This window comes from Emiliania huxleyi, assembly GCF_000372725.1.
Source record: "Emiliania huxleyi CCMP1516 chromosome Unknown EMIHUscaffold_135, whole genome shotgun sequence".
Classification (NCBI taxonomy): Eukaryota; Haptophyta; order Isochrysidales; family Noelaerhabdaceae; genus Emiliania; species Emiliania huxleyi.
Genome location: NW_005201240.1, coordinates 241,318 through 262,438, shown reverse-complemented (window position 1 = coordinate 262,438; position 21,121 = coordinate 241,318). Strand labels below are relative to the sequence as shown.

The window sequence follows — 21,121 nt, the reverse complement described above, 5'->3', positions numbered from 1 at the left end:
CCTCCACAACCACCGTCCTCGCCGCCACCCTCGCCGCCGCCACCCTCGCCCCAGCCGCCCCCGCCGCCACCACCCTCGCCGCCACCACCGTCGATGCCTCCGCCCTCGCCGCCGCCATCGACGCCGCCTCCGCCCTCGCCGCCCCCGCCGTCGCCGCCGCCCTCGCCGCCACCATCCTCGCTCCCGCCGCCCCCTTCGCCACCACCGCCGCCAGTCCAGTGCAGACCGTTTTGCGCCGGCAAGACGGACACCTGGCAGGAGCGGTGCGCCTGGCCCGGCTGCGGGGCGTGCAGCGAGTGTTCTGCCGCCGCTCCGGCCCGGTGCAAGCCCTTCTGCGCCGGCCAGACATACAGCTGGCCAGCAAAGTGCAAATGGAACGGATGCGACGAGTGCACCGAGTGCTCTACGTCTCCTCAGCCGGTCACCGAGTGCAGACCGTTCTGCTCTCGCAGACCGGAGAGTTGGAGAGGAAAGTGCCAGTGGAACGGTTGTGGGGCATGCACAGATTGCTCCTCGGAGCCGCCAGTCCAGTGCAGACCGTTTTGCGCCGGCAAGACGGACACCTGGCAGGAGCGGTGCGCCTGGCCCGGCTGCGGGGCGTGCAGCGAGTGTTCTGCCGCCGCTCCGGCCCGGTGCAAGCCCTTCTGCGCCGGCCAGACATACAGCTGGCCAGCAAAGTGCAAATGGAACGGATGCGACGAGTGCACCGAGTGTACGTAGCCGGGGACGGTAGTGAAGATTTGATTTGAGAATTTTACAACAAAGCTCCATCGCACAACCGCTGGGCACGGGACTGGCTCGCACTGGCACTTGATTTGAAGCATCGATGTCAGATCATGTCTCTCAAAATACGGGGCTGTGGGAGTCCCAGTTCACCACACAAAGATAAAACTGTGTGCCCCCTCCCGCCCGCGCGGGGGGACCTTCGGTGTTCGGAGAGACGCGCGAGCAGAGTCCAGAGAGACGCGCAGTTTATTTGCTTTTTGGAGATATTGCTATATTGGTTATTTTGCTGATTATGCATTATCGTCACCGCGACTCACACAAAATACGCCATCGCGAGTGAAGTGGATCACTGTACATCGATACTTTGCGCGCCCACCGCTCCAAGCGGCGCGCGACAAGGCAATCAGCCGATGGCGCATCCATCCAACCCCCCGCCCCAAGGTTAAGTAAGGTTTAGTCATCCCATTCCGTAGGCTTGCGCAACGCGCGCGAGACGCCCGCCCTGAGCCGGTCGTCCTCCTCGCGCTCCTGCTTGAGCTCAAGGATCTCGTCCACCCCCACCCGCTCCAGCAGCCCCTCTGTCGTCTCGCGCTCCTTGTCGTCGTCCTGCGGCGGCCGGCGAGGGAGCGTGTCTAGGAAGAGCGTGGCAGGCGCTGACGCGTCGGCGGTCGTGGCGCACGCGCTCGCGCTGGCTGCGCGCGCGCGGCGTGTTGAGGGGGCGGGCGCGCGCACAATCTGCCCCAGCAGCACGACGTTCTCGCCGCGGATGACGTACAGCCCCAGCGGCACATCTGCAAACCGCTTGCCGACGATGACACGCTCGAGCGCGTGCTCCAGAACGACGTTCGAGAACTGGTCAAAGGTGCGCAACGTGCCGATGATCTTGCGGCCGTCCCGCAGCACCACCATCAGCTTCTCTGCGCGCCGACGGGGGGCGGGCGCTCTCAGCGGCGGCAGCAGGCGGCCGGCTGGCGCGGTGGCGGGCGGGAGGCGCACTGTCGAGCTCTTCGGCTAGGCTGGCTGTCCCGGTGAGGTTGAGCGCCATCACGTCGACATTGGCACCCGAGCTAGGCATCGGGTGTCGGCAACGAGGCGAGGCCGGAGTCGGGGTGTTAGAAGCGCTCTGCACCGCACTTGCAGGCGAACAAGAAAACATCCGCGAGGTAAGTCGGGTCTCCTGTGCAGTGCATGTGCAGATTGCGTGCACTCACGGCTCTCACACAAAAACATCTCTCTTGGCTGTCTCTGGCTCCCTCACTAATTTCTGCCCTCCCTCGCAGGCACTGCTGCACGCCGTGAGCTCGGGTGGAGTTTGCCGCATTTTCTTTTTTCTTCTTCACTTCGAGGGAGTTTCCTGGTCACATCTCTCGAGCCGAGCCGATGCACGCTATGCTCGCTGCTCTCGCCACCTCTGCCGCTTCCTTCGCCCCGCCCACCGAGCCTTTCGACCGGCGAGTCTTCGACCGGCGAGCCTTCATCGGCGGCGCCGCGCTCGCCGCCGCTAGCCTAACGGCACCGGCACAGGCTCAGCGCTCGAAGCTCATCCCGCGGTCGAGCGCCGAGTCTACCGCTTCGTTCAAGCAATACCAGCTGTCAGAGGCCAAGTACAAGCCCGGTGAAGAGAGCGAGGCATTCAAGAAAGCTGAGGCCGCGCGCAACGGCGGCGCGGCAGGAAAGCCGTCCTCGGCGCAAGACGACCTAGCGAGGCTGGGGCTCAAGTCATTCTCGGACTCGAACACGGACATGTGCCAGACGTGGAAGGGCTGCAACGGCAGGTGAGACGCCTCCTGCGCGCGGCCTCCCGCCTGTGCTCTTGCGTGCCCGGCACAGGTTCGAGGAACGTCCTGTTTTTTTCGTATCGTTTTCAGTTGTGTGTCTATAGTAATACTATAGTGTCTTTTTCCATCTTTGACTTTGTGACTGGAGAGAGAATTTTTCGCACCAAACAGTACTGTGATGTGGGTGCGTCAGCACACCACTGAGTTACACTGCATCTCTGGTTGCAAAAGCGATGACTGATGTACACTACACTTAGACTCGGCGCCTACCCTCTCGCCCCGCTCCCTCGCACCCGCTCACACGACACAGCGCACTGTGCGTCTCTCTCTCCTAGTCTACTTCGTGTTTGGCGTCTGTGCGCCAGCAACGTGGCCGATGATCGGCCGCACCTCACCCACACGCACCTTCCCTGCCCCTCACCCCATGGTCCTTGGGCGGCCGTTCGCCCCCGGGGAGTGAGGCCAGGGATCATCATCTAAAGTGTGCAGCTTCGCCATCCATCGCCGCGGCATCCAACAGGAAGCAAACCACGGATTTCGCCCGGCGTCCGCACGCACAGCCACCGCCCGCACCAGCGCCGGAGGCAGCAGCGCCCGACTCGGCCAGGCAAACCGGCGCAAGGCTCACCAGCCGTAGCCCCAGCCGCCGTAGCCGCCGTAGCCGCCGTAGCCGCCGTAGCCGCCGTAGCCGCCGTAGCCGCCGTAGCCGCCGTAGCCGCCGTAGCCGCCCATGCCGCGCCAATACGCGTTCTGCCGGCCCATCATGCCGCGGCCGTACCTAGAGCGAAGCGACGCACACGCTCAAAGCCCCGTCGCGCGGGCACCTCCTCGCCAACGCCGCCTCACCCGCCATAGCCCCACCCTCCTCCGTATCCTGCGGGGCAGCAGCACCGGGCGTGAGAGCGGTCTGTGGAGGGCGAGCGGGGCCTGTGTGCGCGCACCGCCGTACCCGCCGTACCCGCCGCCATACCCCCACCCGCCGTACGGCATGTACCCCGACCCGCGGCGGTAGCCCATGTAGCCTGCGGACAGGGCGGCGGCGCGTGAGGCGATTGCGGCGGCAATCGGCGGGCGGGCGGGGACTGAAGCGCACCGCCGTATCCGCCCATCCCGTACATGCCATACCCGCCCCATCCGCCGTACGGGTACCCGCCGCCGTAGCCCCAGCCGCCTGAAGTTCAGCGGCGGGCGGTGAGCGGTGCGGCCGAGTGCAAACGGCGGGGGGGGTCGGAAGGAATGAGCATGACCGTATCCGTACCCGCCTCCGCCGTATCCGTACCCGCCGCGCCAGGGCCCGTACCCGCCGAAGCCACCGTAGAGCTCAGCCTCGCTTGTCATCGGGTTCCAGTATGCCCGCTGCTGGCTCTCGTAGACCATCGCCCTTGCGGGCGTCATCGGCCCCGCCTGCATGACCTGCATGGCGGGTAGGGGGGTGAAGATGGAGGTGATGGAGACAGGGGAGGCGGGGACGATGGAGGTGAAGGTGGGTGCGATGGTGGAGGCGGTGAGGGTGAGTGCGACGGTGGGGGAGGTTGTGGAGGTGGTGGAGGGGAGGGTGGATTCTTTGGCGGCGGGGGCAGGGTCGATTCTTTGGCGGCGGAGGCGGGGTGAGGGTGAATGCGACGGTGGGAATATCGTGGAGGTGAGGGTGGTTGAGGGGGTTACGATGGTGGAGGTGGTGAGGGTGAGTGCGACGGTGGGGGAGGTTGTGGAGGTGGTGGAGGGGAGGGTGGATTCTTTGGCGGCGGGGGCAGGGTCGATTCTTTGGCGGCGGAGGCGGCGGGGTGAGGGTGAATGCGACGGTGGGAGTGGTCGTGGAGGTGAGGGTGGTTGAGGGTGGTTACGATGGTGGAGGTGGTGAGGGTGAGTGCGACGGCGGGGGTCAGTGAGGGTGGTAGGGGGTGGGGAAGGTGGTGAGGGTGGGAAGGATGGTGGTGGAGTTGGAGCGGAGCGCCTCCAGGCAGATAGGGTGGTAAAGAGGGGGGTGAAGGAGAGAGAGGAGGCGGTGAAGGCGGAGGTGAGGGAGGATGCGATGGTAAAGGCGGTGAGGGGGGCGAGATTGATGGTGACCTGCATGGCTGGCGCCGCGGCCCGCTTGATCGTCGCCGGCGACGCCGACGGCGACGCGGCCAGCTTGGCCGGCCCCGCGAGGAGGGCAGGGCGGCTCAGGAGCGAGAGGATCAGGGCGGCCGCCATTTGCTTTGGACGATCCGCTCTGCGATTCCCACTCTCTCTGAGCGGCGCAGATTCCCTGAATTGGGTCGATGGGCAGCCGATTCCCGTCGCAGCTTCGTTTTCTTTTACAGTGTACCAGCCAACAAGAAGGTGTCCATTTTAGAGACCTGAAAGGAAAGGGATGAGGAGAAGAGGGCCACGGCACGCGCCTCGGCGGCAGAGATAGGCGCCGGCGGCTGGCTCGCGTCGTCGGCGACGCGCGAGCGCGGCGAAGCCGAGCGAGGCGATCGATCGCGGTCACGCGTCACGGCGAGCCCCAACCTGCAGGGGCGTCCTCCTCCAGCCTCAGGGGATAAATCTCGAGAAATCTTGACGAATCTCGAGAATCCCTGGGCTCCGAGAGGCCAAGCTGTATTTAGAGAGAGATTTTTGAAAACCAACAAGAAATCACGCCCCCACAGTGTCAGTGATTAACACGGCATACTAGCGCTCGAACCGGAGGCGTCGCCGACCGATTCGCGAGCTCCGCCCCGATGACAGTGACGCCACGTCTCCTAGCCGCATCGCGCCAATCGTCGTCCATATCAGCAAAGGCCTCCTCAGCGTGACTCTCGCAGAGCAAGGCGCCTGGTCGAGCAACTGTGCAGCAGCCACCGTGGCAGCAAACCGCATCGGCGTCATCGCCGCTGCTGGCATCGACGAAGGAGCAGCTGTGTGGCACGGGCCCAGCGGACTGCCGATCGAGCTCCTCGAGGCACGCGACAGTCGAGGTCGCTCTCTGTGCAGCGTTTGCTGCGGTAGCTAGCGACGCGTCCTGCAGCCGAGCAGCGGCCTCTGGCGGCAGTGGCACGGCTAGGCTGGAAGCACTGAGGGACGGCCGATGTTCGCCCAGTGGCAACCCTGATCTTAGAATCGCTCTATTGACAAAAGGGACAGCGACAGGTTCGCAGCACGGTGGACTCCCTATTCCACTGGCGATCTCTCTCGACTAGCGACCTTCCTCCGGCTTCTCACTGGCAGTCTCTCACTATCACGGGCACACTGACAGAGGCGGCCAAGGCTCACGCCGTGGGTGGCAGAGGCGGTGATTGATAGGAGTCTCCCACTCTGTGGGCTTCGCTAATGGTGCGGCCTACGCGTGTCCTCGCCCTTGCGGTCTTGAGAGGGAAGGGGAAGGGGCTGTGTGTCTGTGTATGTGTGTGTGTGCATGTGTGTGTGTGTGTGTGTGTGTGTGTGTGTGTGTGTGTGTGTGTGTGTGTGTGTGTGTGTGTGTGCGTGTGTGTGTGTGTGTGTGTGTGTGTGTGTGTGTGTGTGTGTGTGCAGGCGCTGTGGCATGTTGTGCGAGTATATGGGACAAAAGCGTCGAAAATGTCCCAAAAAGCGTGTCTCGAGTTTGTTGCAGCTCCGCAGCCTGCGCGCGCTGCCGGGACGCACCGCTTGCTGGATACACGCACTCCCTGGGTCCCAGGGAGTGCGTGTATCCAACAGGAGTGAGTAGGCTCGACGCCGTGCTCGAGATGGAGCTGCAGAAAGTACGCCGCCGAGCGTGCCACCGACGGCGTCCCGGCGGCGGTGATGGAGTGTGAGACCTGAGGCTGCGGAGGTGACGCCTGAGGTACCGGCCCGTGCACAGCGACTCAGCCGGCGACCGCCACGGGCTCAGACGAGACTTGTCGACTCGTTCCGGCTCAGCTTCACCGTGGTCATCGGGCGTCTGTCGACGTCAGGACCACCCATACAGCTCGCGGGTTTGAGGTCGCAAGAGCCAAGATGGTGGCGTTTGGACATCCCAACCATCACACAAGACAGCCTGTAGGTGATGGCGGGACGGCGCAGTGTTTGTGGCACTCAGCAGTAGGCACCCGCGGCACGGCCCCGCTGTCGGCTCTCGCGGGCTGCGGAACCGGCCCCAGAGGGAGCCGGTCCGGGCGAGTGTGGCAGCTCCTGCGCTAGTATGGGCACCCTCTATCATAGCACTACTGATCCTGGTCATTAGAGCTGCCAGGGATAGCGTCAAGAGCCGGTAGGAGTCAAAACCTCTCATATTTGAGACATCGTGTCCCATATACTCGCACAACGAGCCCTGTGCAAGCCGCCCTGAACGACCACATGGTGAGCGCGCCCGAGCACCGAAGCGCCGCGAGCGCCGACGAGCACTGCCGCCCCGCGCCTTGGCGTGGAGCGGTAGTAGATGATGCGGCGCCCAGCATGCTCTATCATGCGTCGCCCCGCAGTGGCCTAGCCGACCGCCGTTCGACCTGGCGCCGAGTGGCTCCCAGATCGAGCGCGGCAGGCTCAGTCGCACCCTCGCGGAGCGAACGCGAACCGAGCCGTCGCCGTTCGCCGCAGCCGTCAGCCGTCAGCCGGCAGCAGCCGGCCGCCGGCAGCCGGGTGCCGGCGGCCGGGAGCCGGCAGCCGGCAGTCGCCGTCGCTGCCGCCGCCGCAGCAGCAGCGAGCGAGCTCCTGCGTCGCGTTTTGCCGACGCAGTGTGGACGCGCGCCGCCCAGCGGCGAGCGAGCGTGCTCGGAGCTGGGTCGGCGCGCGCGCGGGCGGACGGCGCCTGTAAACAGACAGCCCACTCATTCAATTCAATCAATTCAAAAGCGAAGAAAATTCCGCCGCTGAGGGGAACCCGGAGCGCTGCCGTACGCCCTCGGAGACCCGTGTTATGGCCCTGCGACCGCGCACCCCCCCACGGTCGAGGAAGGGGGTGCGTTCTGCAGTTAAGGGGTAACCCGGTACACGGAACCATCCCTCGGAGACGTGTTATGGCCCTGCGACCGCGCACCCCCGGGGCTAGGGCTCTCTAGCCCGTAACCCGATGCCGAGCGTCCGGCCAACTGGGTGCGCTTCTCAGCTCCCCGGTCCTGGGCGTGAGGTTACTGACCGCACTCCAAGTGCTCCAAGTGCGATATATCTCGGCCGGGCCGTCGACGCCCTCGAAAGCGGTGGAGCCGGGAGAAGCTGGCGGAGATGAAGGGCGGCAGCGGAGGAAGCGACACCAACAGCGAGGGAAACGGCCACACCGGCCGTCGCATGACGCTCGTGAGACGAGCAGGAGGACGAATCAAAGGGGGTCGGGACCCTGGGAGGACGGGGGGTGAGCCCTCATGCGGGGGGTCTATTCAAGTGCCTGCGCGAGTGAGTGTGGAGTGGGGGTGTGACGTGTGAGGCGTGCAGTGTGGTGTTCATTAGCTCCGAGTAGAGGGGGCGTCCTGCAGTTAAGGGGAAACCTGGTACGCGGGGCCAACCCTCGGAGACCCGTGTTTATTTTAAGGCCCTTTCCCTGCGAACGCGCACCCCCGGGGCTAGGGCTCTCTTGCCCGCAACCCGACACCGATCATCCGGCCCGCTGGGTGCGCTTCTGAGCTCCCCGGCCCTGGATGTGAGGTTGATAACTGCACTCCAAGTGCTCCAAGTGCGAAGAGATTTCAGCAAATTTCTTACCGGCTGCTCTGGCTGCTGCGCCGGCGGCCGCTGCGCTGGCCGCTGCTGCGCCGGCTGGCGGGCGGCACGGCCTCCGGCGGCCGCTGCACCCGCGCCTTCCCTCGCGGGCGCCGTCGCGCCGCGCGCCCAATTCTGCTGGTACACGGCACGCGTCGTCACTCAGCCGCGGAGAACAGGCGGTGCTGTGCGCGAAGCGCGCGCGATCTCGTAAAATTAAGGCTGGATCCGGCCATTCCAAGGGTATACCTTTGAGAATCCCCAGCGTCCCACCCTAGTCATACTCTCAATATCTCGACTCTCCAACACGAAGTGCTGCGATCGGGAGTGGCCCATTTCTTTTTTACTTTCTTTTTTTGGGTCCTGTGGGCACCCTATCGCGCTGCTTCTTCTGGTCGGTGGCTAGCGCCGCCAGCCCGCTCAGCACGGCCGCGGGGTCCGGCGGCGGCGTCAGCTGCTGCGGCGTCGGAGGCTTGAAGATGCGCGCGAGCTCGGGCATCTGCTTCCGCATAAATAATAAAGCGGACACACCAAACAAGGGGTGGGAGAAGGACAGGGTCCCCACCTGCAATAAATAAATAAATAAATACAACGGGCATCCCAAGCTAGGGCTGGGTCGAGGACAGACACGTCCCCACCTTTGCAGGATTTTGCAAAAGCGAGGGGGGAGGGCGCATCGCCGCGCGGAGAGGGCTGGGCACAGGGCACAGGGGATCTCTCTCGCATAGGATATGCACTCGGCGGCACGAGGGCAAGGCTGGGCGTCCTACATGTATGTTTGTGCTCCCCCCCGGACCCCTCGCTCTCGGGCACTAACCATCTGACCACTCATCGACGGGGCTTGGCGAGCGGCCGCGCTGCGGGGCAGGGCTCCCCACCTGCACGCAGCCGCTAAAAACCACCTACATTCTTTTCTTCGTGGCCAAGCCACCCTCGACAGCTCCGCCGCCGGCACATCATGCGCCTCCTGATCGGCCTCGCAGCGTGCTGTTCCGCGGTCGGCTCCGCCGCGCCTCCGAGGCCGCCGCTCGCCGGCCCGCTGCTGCCGCCCGCCACCGCCCGCGCCGCGCCGCGCTGCTGCTCGCCCGCGGACGCGCCAGCCGACGCGCTGCCGACCGCCAGGGTGCGCGCGCCGCGCCGGCTACGCAACTCGGCGCCGGGCGGCCAGGTGGCGAGCCGGCCGGGCCGGCTGCGCAGGCAGGGCAAGGATGGGCAGGAGCGCTCGCTGCAGCGGCTGCAGGTGTCTGGCGGCGCGCACCGCGGCCGCCGGCTGGTGACGCCGTCGGTCTACATGCGGCCGATGATGTCGCGCGTGCGCGAGGCGCTCTTCTCGATGCTCTACCCGACCGGCGTCTTCCGCGAATCGGCGCGCGCCCTCGACCTCTTCTCTGGCTCCGGAGTCGTCGGCATCGAGGCGCGCGCGCTCTCCCTCTTCTCCGGATGGACGCACTCACTCGCTCCCAACCCCCCCTTCTGCCCTTGGCCCCACACGAGCGTGCGTGCAGAAGCCCGCTCCCCTTCCCTCAGGCGCTCTCTCGCGGCGTCGGCCACGCGACCTTCGTCGACTTCTCCGCTGAGTGCGCCGGGACGATCCGGTCCAACTGCGAGGCGCTGGGCGAGGGCGAGCGGATCGACGTTGTCGAGGCGGACGTGATGAGCGTGCTGGCAGACCCGTCGCGGCACGGGCTGCAGGGGCCGTACGACCTCGTGACGGTGACGCCGCCGTACGAGGAGGTGGTGTATGCCGAGCTGATGGGCGCCATCTGCGCCTCCCCGCTGCTCGGCGAGGACTGCCTCGTCGCGGTCGAGTACCCGGTCGAGCTCGGCCTCTTCCCGCCCACCCTCGGGGGAGGCCGCCTTGTCGGGCTGCGCAACCGGCGCTACGGCCGCACCGTCGTCGCCATCTACGTCAACCGGCCGTCGGGCAAGCTCGACCTCGCGCCCTTCAGCGAGGAGTTTGTCGGCCGCTCGGTGGCGGACCTGAAGCTGTGACGCTTGAATACACCTGACTGGTGAGATGTGACTGGTCTGCGGGTGTCCAGGTTTCAGAAAAAAATACCGTTTACGCGAACCGCCGCCGGTGGGACAGTCGCTGCGCGCTGCGTACACCTGCTGTAAACACCGTAGAGACAGCCTGTACCGTAGAGCCGTACAGAGTCAGAGAGCGAGAGTCGAGAGAGAGGGGTCTCGGCCGCCTCTCGCGACCGAAACTGTGGGCGACCGGCGTACTCTCGATCGAGAACAGCCCTGCGTGAGCGCACCCCTCGCCGCCTCTCATCTCACTGTCACGGCGTCGCGCCGTCTCTCACAGTGTTTCTCACAGCGCCGCCCAGTCGATGGGCGCAAATCCCTTCTGCTCGAGGTACTCGTTGGCCTTGGAGAAGACCCTGCAGCCGCGGAACTTTGTGACCGAGAGGGGCGACGGGTGCGCCGCCTCGATCACCTTGTGCCGCGTGCGCGAGATCATCTTGCCCTTCTTTTGCGCAAAGCCGCCCCACAGGATGAAGACGGTGGGCGTCGTCCTCGCGTCGAGCACGCGGATCACCGCGTCGGTGAAGTCCTGCCAACCGAGCTTGGCGTGCGAGTTGGCCTCGCCTCTCCGCACCGTCAGCGTCGCGTTGAACATCAGCACGCCCTGCCGCGCCCAGCCCGCCAGGTGGCCGTGCTGCGGCGGCTTGAAGCCGGGACAGTCGTCCTGCAGCTCCTTGTAGATGTTCTTGAGCGAGGGTGGGACAGCGACGCCGCGCGCGACGCTGAAGGCGAGCCCGTGCGCCTGGCCAGGGCCGTGGTACGGGTCCTGCCCGAGGACCACCACGCGCACCTCGGGCAGCGGCGTCAGGTTGAAGGCGGAGAAGACCTCGGGCGCCGGCGGGAAGACAGTCTTCTTGCCGCGCTCCAGCGAAACGGCACGCGCGATCTGCGCAAAGTAGCTCTTGCACACCTCGCCGCGCAGCGCCTCGCGCCACTGCGGGTCAGTCAGGTGCTCGATCAGGCTCGCAACCTCGGGCGCAAGCGGCTTTGCGTCCGAGCCGGAGGCCGCGGAAGTGCGCGCAACCTTGGAGGCGGCGGCGGCGTCCGCGTCGGGCTGCTCCTCCGCCTCGCGCGGCCGGCTCTTCTTCAGGAACTTGTCCATCGTGTTGTCGAGTGTTGGGGGCCCAAGCCCTTCCCGCGCAGCGCGGACAAGAATTGCGGCTGAACGAGTATTGTATTTTGCTCTTACGTACATTCCCGGAGGAGGACTGCTAGGGTTTGCGATAAGGGTTTACCGGGGTTGGTGCACCACTAACCGCCTCTGCAAGAGCACTGCGCCTCGGCGGGCTCACTCGGTTTTCTCCTCTTTCGTTAAGTTCTCCCGGCCCCCGGAAATGTCCGAAGGCGGGCGGGCACCGGAACCGGTATAAGCCGGTCTGCACCTCCGCGTGTTTAGCCGACACGCGCCCTGGTGGGCCGAGAGAGAGAGTGTGTGTGAGTTTGTGTTTGGGCCGATGCATGTCATCCCAACCCCAAGTAGGCAAGTGGGTTCGGTACAAATCTCTCTGCATGTCTCTCGCTGCATCGCGCTGCTCCTCTTCGCCTGCGTGGCCGCCGACTCGCACGAGTCCCGCAGGCTGATCATCGGCGGTGCCGGCGCGTCTCCAGACGCCTTCCCGTCGGTCGCGTCGCTGCAGCGGCTCGCAACGCACACCTGTGGAGCGCACCTCGCCTCAGCTGTCTGGGCCGTGACCGCCGCGCACTGCATCGTCGACGACGACGGGAAATTGCTGCCCCCGCAGCAGCTTCGACTGCTGACCCACGAGTACGACCTCGGGGCTACCTCGCCCTCCAGCCCGTGCTCGGCCGTCACAGGCATCATGGACGTCATCCCGCACCCAGAGTATGCGCCCTCCAGCTCCGGTAGCCTCGCTCACGACATTGCGCTGCTGCGCCTCTCGGAGCCGCGTCCGGACGAGTGCCTGCAGGGCTTGCCGCGGCTGGACCTCGGTAACAGCGATCTCGTCGACGCTCTCGTGCGGGAAAAGGGAGACGGAGTCGTCGCCGGCTGGGGGCGCACCTCCTTGGACGGCGCGCTCTGGCAGACGTACCCGCGAAAGCTGCGGGAGATCGCAGTCCCGATCGTCAACGAGGGCGTCTGCAGCCGCAACTACGGCGCATCGTACTCTACGAGAGCAATGATCTGCGCCGGCGGGCAGCGCGGCAGAGACACCTGCCTGGGCGACAGCGGCTCTCCCATGCTTTCCGAGCTGGCGGGCACTGGCGAACGCGTCGTCATAGGCATCACCAGCTGGGGATTAGGGTGTGCACAGGGCCTGCCGGGCGCCTACTCGCGCGTCTCCTTTTACCGCGGCTGGCTCGACGAGACCATGCAGATCTCCTCCCCGCTGCCACCGGCTCCGCCCCGCTCTCCGCCACCGCCGCCCGCGCCGCCGCTCCCGCCACTCCCGCCGGTCCCACCGCCTCCTCCAGCAGCACCGCCACCGCTTCCTCCGTCTCCACCAGCCCCGCCGGCCCCGCCCGCGTTGCCCGCCGAGGTTGCTTGCGCATGCTCCACCGACGGGAAATTTGGAGATGTTGACACGGGCATCTCTGGCTGCGGCGACCACATCGGCGACGGCGATAGATGGTGCTATGTGACCGATCCGACTAGCTGCCCGAGCATGGAACCGTCTGTAGCGTTCCCGGGCTTAGGATGGGTGCTTTGCGACGCCCGGTGCAGCTGCACCGCCGAAACCGTCTCCAACGGCATCGAAGTGCCTTTTAGCGGCTGCGCCAACTGGGACAACGACCTGCAAGGCTCGATTCCCTCCCTCGTCTGGTGTTGTCCGGTCTGTTCCTCCACCGACCCAAAACGCTGTGCTAGGTGCGTGGTGCTTCGTCTACGATTCGTCGACCTGCGACAACGCCTACCCTTATGACCACGAGGGGGCGGCCTACATCTACTGCAACAGCAAGCTGCCTTCCTACACCCAATGCACAGACTCTCCGGAGTACGAAGACGTGCGCATGCCCCACGCCCGCACACTCTGCTGCCACACGGCGTGCCGCCAGCCCTCACTGCACCTTCCCTTCCGGGAGCAGGAGTATGGAGGCTGTGACTCCTGGGAGGGGTTCCTCTGCACCATCGCGCACTGGTACGTGAGTGACTGGTCTGCGGCGCGCTCTCGGTGGCTGGTCTACTCCTGCCCCGAGTCCTGCATGGACGTGGTGCCCGAATGCACCACCACCAGCGATCCCGAACCCGCGTTGCCGCCGCCGCCGCCGCCGCCGCCGCCGCCGCCGCCGCCGACCTCGCCCTTGCCGCCTCCGCCTTCCGCGTCGTCGCCGCCGCCGCCGCCGCCGCCGTCGGCCTCGCCCTCGCCGCCGCCGCCCTCCGCGCTGCCGACGCCGCCGCCGCCCTCTGCCTCACCCTCGCCGCCGCCTCCCTCCGCTTTGCCGCCGCCACCATCACCTTCGCCCTCGCCACCGCCGCTGTCCGCGTCGCCGTTGCCACCGCCGCCCTCAGCCTCGCCGTTGCCACCATCGCCCTCATCTCCGCCGCCGTCCACCTTATCCTCCCTCCCGCCAACGCCGTCGCCAATTCGACCAGGAGAGGTCGAGGTTTTCGCTTCCTCCTTCTCCCTCGAGATCGGCTCGGCCCGACGGCAGCGCGCTCTAGCCGCCATGGACTTGGTTGCCATTGAGGCCGCTTTGATCGATTCCTTCGCCACTTGCGACCCCCCTGTGATTGTCTCCGCCGAACATATGACCCTCGAGGATCTCGGCGACGACAAGGTGCAGGCCACCATCGTGCAGGCCGAGGGTGGGCCGGCCGCGGAGGACATCACGGCTGCCGCGGAGCAGCTAGCCTTCCTCACACGCATGGCCGAGCAGCTGGGGGTGGCTAAAGTCGGCTTCGACGCGCCGCCCGTCACGGTCACGGTGGTCGTTGCGCCGCCGCCACCCTCCGCCTCGCCCTCGCCGCCGCCGCCCTCCGCCTCGCCGCTGCCGCCGCCTGCCTCCGCGCCGTCGCCGCCGCCGCCGTCCTTCACGCCCCTCATCGACGTCGATCCAGGACGGTCTGATGAACACACCAGCGAAAACGCTGGTGACGATGGCCCAGTGCTCGAGCTGTGGACGGTGGCTCTTATCGCTGTGGGAGCGGCCGCTGCAGTGCTGTGCTTGGGGGGCTGTTGCATTTGGCGGAGACGGAGGGGCGCTTGTGCCGTCCGCCATCGCCGCGACGCGATGCAAGAGGCCGAGTGTGGAGTCGTGCCGGGATTGCGGGTAAGTAGCCAACTGGAGGTGCCAGTGGCAACTGTGCGTCTCTGAATCTTTGAAAATGTGTGCACCTGCTGTGTTTTCGTACCTGTGAGTGAGAGCTGATGTACGCGTATCGTTCCATCGGTCTCGCGCCTATATGTGTTCCATCGGTCTCGCGCCTATATGTGTTCCGCCTCAGAGCGTCGGAGCAGTGAAAATGTGTCCACACCGTGTTGGCCGTGTACGGCGCTCGTTTACGGAGCCGCATCTAACTTGTGCATGGTCTGAGACTTCTCTCTCCAGTCTACGAAGAGATTAGGTTTAGGAGCAGCAGGAACCCGAGGGACCATGTGGAAGACGGCTAGTGCTAGTCCCCCATCGGGAGGACGACCCCGGCTAGTCGCCGACCACACCCACAAACGCACAAAGAACCCTGCACAAAGATCGCACGGGCGGGGACCTGTTCCTTTTACCCATCTCACAGTAGAGGTGTCCGTTTTTATTTATTTATTTATCTCTCCGTCTCCAGACTCCACCCCCGCTCAACGCGCAAGGGGGCGCAAAAGCCCTTTTAAACATGGCGTCGAGCTAGGCGGTGATACAAGTATCGCAATACGTATTTCTTTTGGGCATGTGGTTGTATGTATTGTACCTCCATTCACAGCATGGATCCCGACGTCATAAACTCCTCCTCATCCTGCGTCTCGCTCAGCGGCGCCATCCGCCACATCTGGACGCCGCCAACCTCGACGAGGCCCGTGCCGGCGGCGCGGCGGAGCTCGTGCGACGTCGTCAGAAGCGTCGTGCGGTGCCCGCTGCGATCTGCGTGCGCCAGCACCATACTCGACGCCAGCACGACCTCGCCGCTGGTGCGGTTCACCTCAGAGAGGACGATGCAGCCCTACTCACAGGTGGACTCTGAAGCGGAGCTGTTGACAGGCTCGCACGGCCAGCCGTGCAGTGCGGTGCCGGGTGCTCCGAAAGCAGGAGGGAGATGGGCCCCTCGCCGCTCTCGGGCTCGAGGCGCGCGGTGCACGCCTCGCCGGCGCCGAGGACGGGAGGGAGGACGCCTCTCATCCGGACCACCCGCTGCCTCCCGCCCGGCAGCACCACGGAGGACTGCACCGTGCAGAAGGCCTGCGCCATGAGCACGCCATGAGCGCGGCCAGAGTCGTGGCGTGAGTACGGTCTCGTGCGGTGTACTTGGAGCGTGAGTACAAGGGCTCTGAGAGCAGCCGAGTACAGCCGACAGTCGCATGCGTCCTCTCGAGTGCCGGTCGGTGTTCACGGACCCGTTGTTTCCCCATCTAAGCCCGCATACGTCGTCGATGCGGATCGAGGTGGTGCCGCGCAGCACAAACGGCGCCGGCGAGAGGGCGGCTCCAGACGCGTAGTGCATCTCGCCTGCCCACACGCCCGCCTCAGCAATGGCGTGCAGCAGCGGCCATCCCGACTGCATGCTCCGACTCCTGCTGCCGCCGCCGCCGCCGCCGCCGCCGCCGCCGCCGCCGCTCATTCGCGTCGAAGGCGCACGCCACGCTCGGAGCATCGTCCGCAGTCGCTGAGGGCCAATGGTCCGCAGGTGTCGCTTGTTGTCGTGCAGCAGCTCGAGCGCGCCTGGCAGCTTCGAGTCGCGCGCGCGGTTCCACTCGGCGCGCGCGCCGCGCACGCTCTCCTTGCGGAGGAGCTGAAGCGTCGGGTGAGGCGATCGCACAGAGTAGTGCGCCGCGTCATCCGGGTCCGGATGGCAGCCCGGGCCAGTGTCGACGCGGTCGGGGTGGAAGGCTAAAATGTCCATGTCCAGCGCAGACATTGAGACGGCCGCGGCGTTGCAAGCCGCGGCGAAATCTGACACACCACAGCCGCTACCGCCGACGACGAGCAGCGTCGTCGCGTGATCCGATGCCGTCTTTGCGAGCCGTTCTGCTTCGCTGACTGCAGTGGCTTCGAGGTCCTCCAGGGCTGGGACGTTGATCAGGCGGAAGCTGGGCGAAGCGAGGGCCAGCGGCGCCCATGGACACAGCTTCTCGCCGATCACGAGGTCATTAATCCAGGCGAGCGTCGCAGATCGCCAGCAGTGAGCCGCGAACATGGGCGAGAGTGTGTCCGAGGAGGCCACCGGCCAAAAGCGCATGTCTGATACTGGAAGGCCAAAAAAAATGACGTCGCTCAAGCGAGCTGGTCCGCCATGGTTGAGTTGAGGCCGCCCACAGCATACAGCTTGCCGTCGAGCACAGCCACAGCGTGAGCCATCCGCGCCTCTGCCATCGGCGCCACCGCCTCCCACGCATCCAACGCCGGGTCGTACCGCTCCACCGAGCTGAGGGCGCTGTAGCCGGCACCCAACCCACCAGCGGCGTACAGCTTGCCGTCCAGCACCGCCACGGCGTGTTCGACCCGCGCCGCCGCCATCGGCGCCACCGCCTCCCACGCATCCAGCGCCGGGTCGTACCGCTCGACCGAGCTGAGGAAGCCGTTGTTGTGAGGGACTGCAGTGCCTTTCCCTTCACTTTCTAAGTCACGTGTAAGTCAGTCCACTTTGCACCCGTCTTTCCCACTGATTCAGTGAATCGTTCAATCGGTTCAGTGCCACTGTGCTTTCACCCGTTGTCCGGCTGTCCACGAGGGGGCCAGCGGCCACGGGCCACCTGAGCCCGCCACAGGTGTTCTCGTCTCGTTGCACGTTGGACGTTGCTCGTTGGCACGTTGCTCGGTCGTTCGGATCCGAGCGATGCGTGTTCGCGGTAAAATCATTCGGGACGGTCCGGTCGTCGGTCCACCGGGCGCCGTGCGCACGTTGTCGTCTGTCGACCCAAACTCCGCGCGGCACGGGGCACGCGGCTCGCGGGGGACGCAGGGCGCGCCGCCGCGCACCGCGCACACAGGCACGGGGACTCGACTGGCAGCCTCGACGCTCGAGAGGTGTCGCGAGGTCTTGATCAACTGAGCGCCCGGGCGTTGACCGCACCGCCTACCCTCCCCACTCCCGCCACTCGTTTGTGTCACACCACGCGGAACGCATCTCCATCGCTTCGGTGAAGGGGGTGAACCGCGCCATCCTCGATCGCCGTGCAAAGCTCGCTTCCGAGCTTTCACGCCGCGCGTAGGGCCTTTAGGGGCCTAGAGAGAGAACACACCTCTCCCTTTTCTCCCAGTCAGCTAAAAGTACTTACCCGGATCCTGCTGAACAAGTTCCGGAGGAGGAGGGATAATGGAGGTAACGTGGGAACAGGCCAACAGCCAGTGGGACGAACGAGGGCTGCGACGGCGGCTCAAGCGGGAGGGAGCGGTGACAGTGGGCAGCGAGCGAAGTGGGTGAGACTGATGATGCTCCTTCGACTTAGGGAGCGGTTCAGCTGCTGGGCGGGCTTCAGGGTGGTGCTCACGCGAAAAGGAATCGACGCGATGTACAAAGCATACAAGAAGAGGAGAAAAAAGAAGAGAAACAACAGTGATGACGAGACAGAAGCTAGCGCGGACGAGAGCAGGGCAGACACGGGAACGGCGGAGCCGGAGCAGACGGCATCGGCCGCCGAGGGAACGTTGGGAAGAGGCACGAGGAGGGCGGCGACCTCGACCGACTATGGAGGACCCGTCGCCAGACGACGCAGGGCAGACGATGTGGAGGCGGAGCAGACGCGCAGAGCGAGACGAGGGAGGGAGCAGGACTTTGCGGAGATCAGCAGGAGGATGTACGAAGAGATTAGGAGCAGCAGGGACCCGAGGGACCATGTGGAAGACGGCTAGTGCTAGTCCCCCATCGGGAGGACGGCCCCGGCTAGTCGCCGACCACACCCACAAAGAACCCTGCACAAAGATCGCACGGGCGGGGGCCTGTTCCTTTTTACCCATCTCACAGTAGAGGTGTCCGTTTTTATTTTGGCGTTCACGCGCTGAATCGTCATCGTCATGGCTGCTGTCTCGCTCGCTCGTGCGTCCTTGGAACTGTGCCCGTCTCCTTCTCCTATGAGCTCGTATGCCACGTCGCCGCCTGTATTTGGGTTTCTATGTTTGCGATTTGGAATTTGGTATTTGGCCAGTTCTTTGTTTATTTATTTGAACAAGTTCCTCTTGTAGCTCGATCGGTCACACCGCCATCGCCGTCGACGTCTCCCTGGGACGACACCGCTCGATCTACCTACCCTCTGGGGTCCCTCCAGCGGCGTGGACCTCGATCCTGTACCGTGTTTGTTATTATGACCCCCCCCAATGAGCACACCAGCGAGCGAGGGAGGGCGACACGATCGAGGGGTCCCGTCCATGCGGAATTGTAAGAGATAAGGCGTCCCAGTGTGAACGTGTTCCACCTCACCCGCCCTCCCTTCCTTCCTCCTACCCTATCCTGTGCTGAATTGCTCAAGTACTTACGCGGCCACGAGAAACTGTGCAGCCCCGCCCGTCGTCGGAAACGGCCGACCGTCATGCTCGCGGTCGAGGATGGGAAGCGCTACGCCAAGCTGCACCGGATCGGCGAGGGCTCTTTCGGCCAAGTGTTTCGGGCGACGGACACACGGACCGGCCGCGACGTTGCGCTCAAGCACATTCGGCTGCGAGACCTGCGCTCGCTCCCCGCCGCAGCGCTCCGCGAGGTGCTCGCGCTTCGGGCAGTGGAGCACCCAAACGTGATGCGGCTGGTGGCGACGTACACGCACGGCGCCAACTTGGTGCTAGTGCTGCCTCTCATGCGGCTCTCCCTGCATGCCGTCCTCGACCAGCGAGCGACCCCGCTTCCCGAGCGCGCAGTGCGCGACATTGGCGCGCAGCTCCTAGCCGGCCTCGCCGCGACCCACGAGGCGGGCGTCATGCACCGTGATGTCAAGCCTGGCAACGTGCTCTTTGGCGGCGATGGAATGGTCCAGCTCGCCGACTTTGGGCAGGCCCGCCTCCGGCCGGATGGATGTGGCGACGGTGCGCCGCTTACAGCGCACGTTGGCACGCGCTGGTACCGCGCGCCGGAGCTGCTACTCGGCTCGACGAGCTACGGCGCGCCGGTCGACATGTGGGCCGCAGGGTGCGTGCTCGCACAGCTCTACACCCTCTCTCCGCTCCTCGCCGGCGCCTCCGACATCGACCAGATGTTTCGCGTTGTCGCGCTGCTGGGCTCGCCGACGTCTCAGCGCTGGCCGGCCGCAACGTCGCTTCCGGACCACGGCAAGCTTCAGCTCCCGGAGTGCGAACCGACCCCGCTTGGCACGCTGATGCCACATGCGCCGGACGAGGCACTCGCTCTCCTCGACCGGCTGCTGCGCTACGAGCCGCGCGCCACCGCCACCGAGGCGCTCGGCAGCGAGTGGGTCGCCAGGCGCGAGCGGCTGAGCCGAGCCGAGCTGCTGAGACTGGTCGTCGACGAGGCCGAGGCCGAGGCGGAGGGGAGAAGAGTGGGGTAAGGCTAAACAAAAAAGAAGACGTGCGCCACTCACGCCTTTGCGCACTCTCTCCAGCCAGCCAGCCACGAGCACGCGTCCTCGACGAGGGGAGGCGTAGCGCGCCGATCCAGCTCGCGACGCACTGCCGCGGCGCTCCAGGCTTCTTGAGACTGGGAGTCCCGCGTGCCCGCCCCGCCCAAGGCCTCCCGCCGGGTAAAGAGTATGGTCTGCGAGCGGTCTCCGCCTCGCAAGTCCTCGGGTGGCAGCGGCGCGTCGCAGCATGCGCTCGCACGAAGCTCTGCCGCAGCCGCCTGAAAGGGCACAAGCAAGGGAGAGTGCCGAAATGGCAATCCCCTATCACGGCAATGCATCCCCTATCACCGCTCTTTTCTTCGTTGAGCTCAGTCTCACCCCGTACCCGCACCTCAATGAGCTCGGGCGAGCCGAGGGTGTTGACAGCGAGGACACCCCCAGCGGAGAGGCTCCTCTCCGCCGCCAACGCAAAGGGGCGTTCGAGCACGCTCGCGGGCGGAGCGATGAGCCCTCTCGCTTCCACGCCGACGTCGCCACTCTCCAGATCGACCAAAATCACGTCTAGACTCGCGGGTTCCGCCGCGTCGATCCAAGCCAGCGCGTCGGCTTGGTGCAGCGTGAAGCGGCCTCCATCTTCCAGCGCATCAACGCCAAAGAGCGCCCGCGAAGCCGCACATACGTCGGGGCAGAGCTCGACCGAGTCGATGCGAGCAGCGGGGAGCGCGTGGTGGAGGAAGGCTGGGAGCACGCCCGCCCCGCCGCCGAGCACGGCGATGCGGGGCGTCGTCACGGAGGGCGAGCGGCGGTCGTGGCCCAAGGCGTGCACGGCCACACCGAGGGCGAGCCCTTGGGAAAAGGTAGCCGTCGGTCCGCTGGTCGGTGGAGGCCAATCGTGACGCACCTTGCCGGCGGCGTCGACGGTGGCGCAGCTCTGCGGGGGATTGGAAGTGCGCGTTTGGAGATCTGCAGGCTGGGCTGCTCTCATGCGTGGATAGGGAGCTGCAAATGGACATGGGGCGTGCCCACCTGTGCAATATCCAGCCTGTCGTTGAAGTGAAGCGAACGCAGCGCTCGTCCGTCCGATTTATCCGAGAAGAGCGTATCAATAACGCTGACGGCGGGCGTGCAGTACCTCAACTCCTGTCGACCACCGGCGGCGGACGAAGAGTGCCGCCACTCCTGTTCCCACTCGGCCAGCTCGTCTTCGCCGACGTCCGAGAGGAGCTCGAGCGCTTGAGAGAAGCTGAGGCCCATCTCGGTATGAGTGACTCCTGCGAGGAGGCCACGGATGTCGCGCGGCGGTGGCAACGTGCAGCGATAAGATCTGGCGCGGGCAACAACATGGCGCGCATGGCACCGCAT

General features: G+C 65.6%; 7 protein-coding genes across 7 annotated transcripts; 3 read left to right on the top strand and 4 right to left on the bottom strand.

Moving 5' to 3' along the window:
- Positions 1-1,020: 1,020 nt before the first annotated feature.
- On the bottom strand, positions 1,021-1,839 carry EMIHUDRAFT_440765 (hypothetical protein). The gene is made up of 3 exons (XM_005788448.1): positions 1,723-1,839; positions 1,459-1,643; positions 1,021-1,332 (listed from the first exon to the last, which is right to left on the bottom strand). The coding sequence occupies exons 1-3, from the start codon at positions 1,799-1,801 to the stop codon at positions 1,180-1,182; spliced, it is 417 nt and encodes a 138-aa protein (XP_005788505.1). The 5' UTR covers positions 1,802-1,839; the 3' UTR covers positions 1,021-1,179.
- A 7,552-nt stretch (positions 1,840-9,391) lies between these two features.
- Positions 9,392-10,194, top strand: EMIHUDRAFT_429214 (hypothetical protein). The gene is made up of 2 exons (XM_005788447.1): positions 9,392-9,537; positions 9,651-10,194. Exons 1-2 carry the CDS (start codon positions 9,415-9,417, stop codon positions 10,113-10,115), a joined length of 588 nt encoding a protein of 195 aa, XP_005788504.1. The 5' UTR covers positions 9,392-9,414; the 3' UTR covers positions 10,116-10,194.
- A 246-nt stretch (positions 10,195-10,440) lies between these two features.
- On the bottom strand, positions 10,441-11,256 carry EMIHUDRAFT_226938 (DNA-deoxyinosine glycosylase; the record flags this gene model as incomplete). Its single annotated transcript, XM_005788446.1, has 1 exon — positions 10,441-11,256. The coding sequence occupies one exon, from the start codon at positions 11,254-11,256 to the stop codon at positions 10,441-10,443; it is 816 nt and encodes a 271-aa protein (XP_005788503.1).
- Positions 11,257-11,608: 352 nt separating this feature from the next.
- Positions 11,609-14,388, top strand: EMIHUDRAFT_226937 (hypothetical protein; the record flags this gene model as incomplete). The annotated part of the gene is made up of 6 exons (XM_005788445.1): positions 11,609-12,417; positions 12,838-12,946; positions 13,044-13,118; positions 13,200-13,325; positions 13,803-14,042; positions 14,173-14,388. The coding sequence occupies 6 exons, from the start codon at positions 11,609-11,611 to the stop codon at positions 14,386-14,388; spliced, it is 1,575 nt and encodes a 524-aa protein (XP_005788502.1).
- Positions 14,389-15,018: 630 nt separating this feature from the next.
- On the bottom strand, positions 15,019-16,494 carry EMIHUDRAFT_110498 (hypothetical protein; the record flags this gene model as incomplete). The annotated part of the gene is made up of 2 exons (XM_005788444.1): positions 15,019-15,261; positions 15,682-16,494. The coding sequence occupies 2 exons, from the start codon at positions 16,492-16,494 to the stop codon at positions 15,019-15,021; spliced, it is 1,056 nt and encodes a 351-aa protein (XP_005788501.1).
- A 2,311-nt stretch (positions 16,495-18,805) lies between these two features.
- EMIHUDRAFT_53703 (hypothetical protein) lies at positions 18,806-19,624 on the top strand (the record flags this gene model as incomplete). The annotated part of the gene is made up of 1 exon (XM_005788443.1): positions 18,806-19,624. A coding segment is annotated over one exon (819 nt), but the record flags the coding sequence as incomplete, so codon positions are not given.
- Positions 19,625-19,728: 104 nt separating this feature from the next.
- Positions 19,729-21,121, bottom strand: EMIHUDRAFT_423361 (hypothetical protein; the record flags this gene model as incomplete). The annotated part of the gene is made up of 3 exons (XM_005788442.1): positions 19,729-20,037; positions 20,145-20,690; positions 20,786-21,121. 3 exons carry the CDS (start codon positions 21,119-21,121, stop codon positions 19,777-19,779), a joined length of 1,143 nt encoding a protein of 380 aa, XP_005788499.1. The 3' UTR covers positions 19,729-19,776.

Excerpts from the sequence above, each read along its gene's own strand:
- EMIHUDRAFT_429214 (XM_005788447.1), top strand. The coding sequence starts at position 9,415 with ATGCGGCCGATGATGTCGCGCGTGCGCGAGGCGCTCTTCTCGATGCTC. Across the intron at positions 9,538-9,650 it reads CCGGAGTCGTCGGCATCGAG|GCGCTCTCTCGCGGCGTCGG; the intron begins GCGCGCGCGCTC and ends CCCTTCCCTCAG.
- EMIHUDRAFT_440765 (XM_005788448.1), bottom strand. The coding sequence starts at position 1,801 with ATGCCTAGCTCGGGTGCCAATGTCGACGTGATGGCGCTCAACCTCACC. Across the intron at positions 1,644-1,722 it reads CCTAGCCGAAGAGCTCGACA|AGAAGCTGATGGTGGTGCTG; the intron begins GTGCGCCTCCCG and ends GTCGGCGCGCAG. Across the intron at positions 1,333-1,458 it reads TCGTGCTGCTGGGGCAGATT|GACGACGACAAGGAGCGCGA; the intron begins GTGCGCGCGCCC and ends CGGCCGCCGCAG.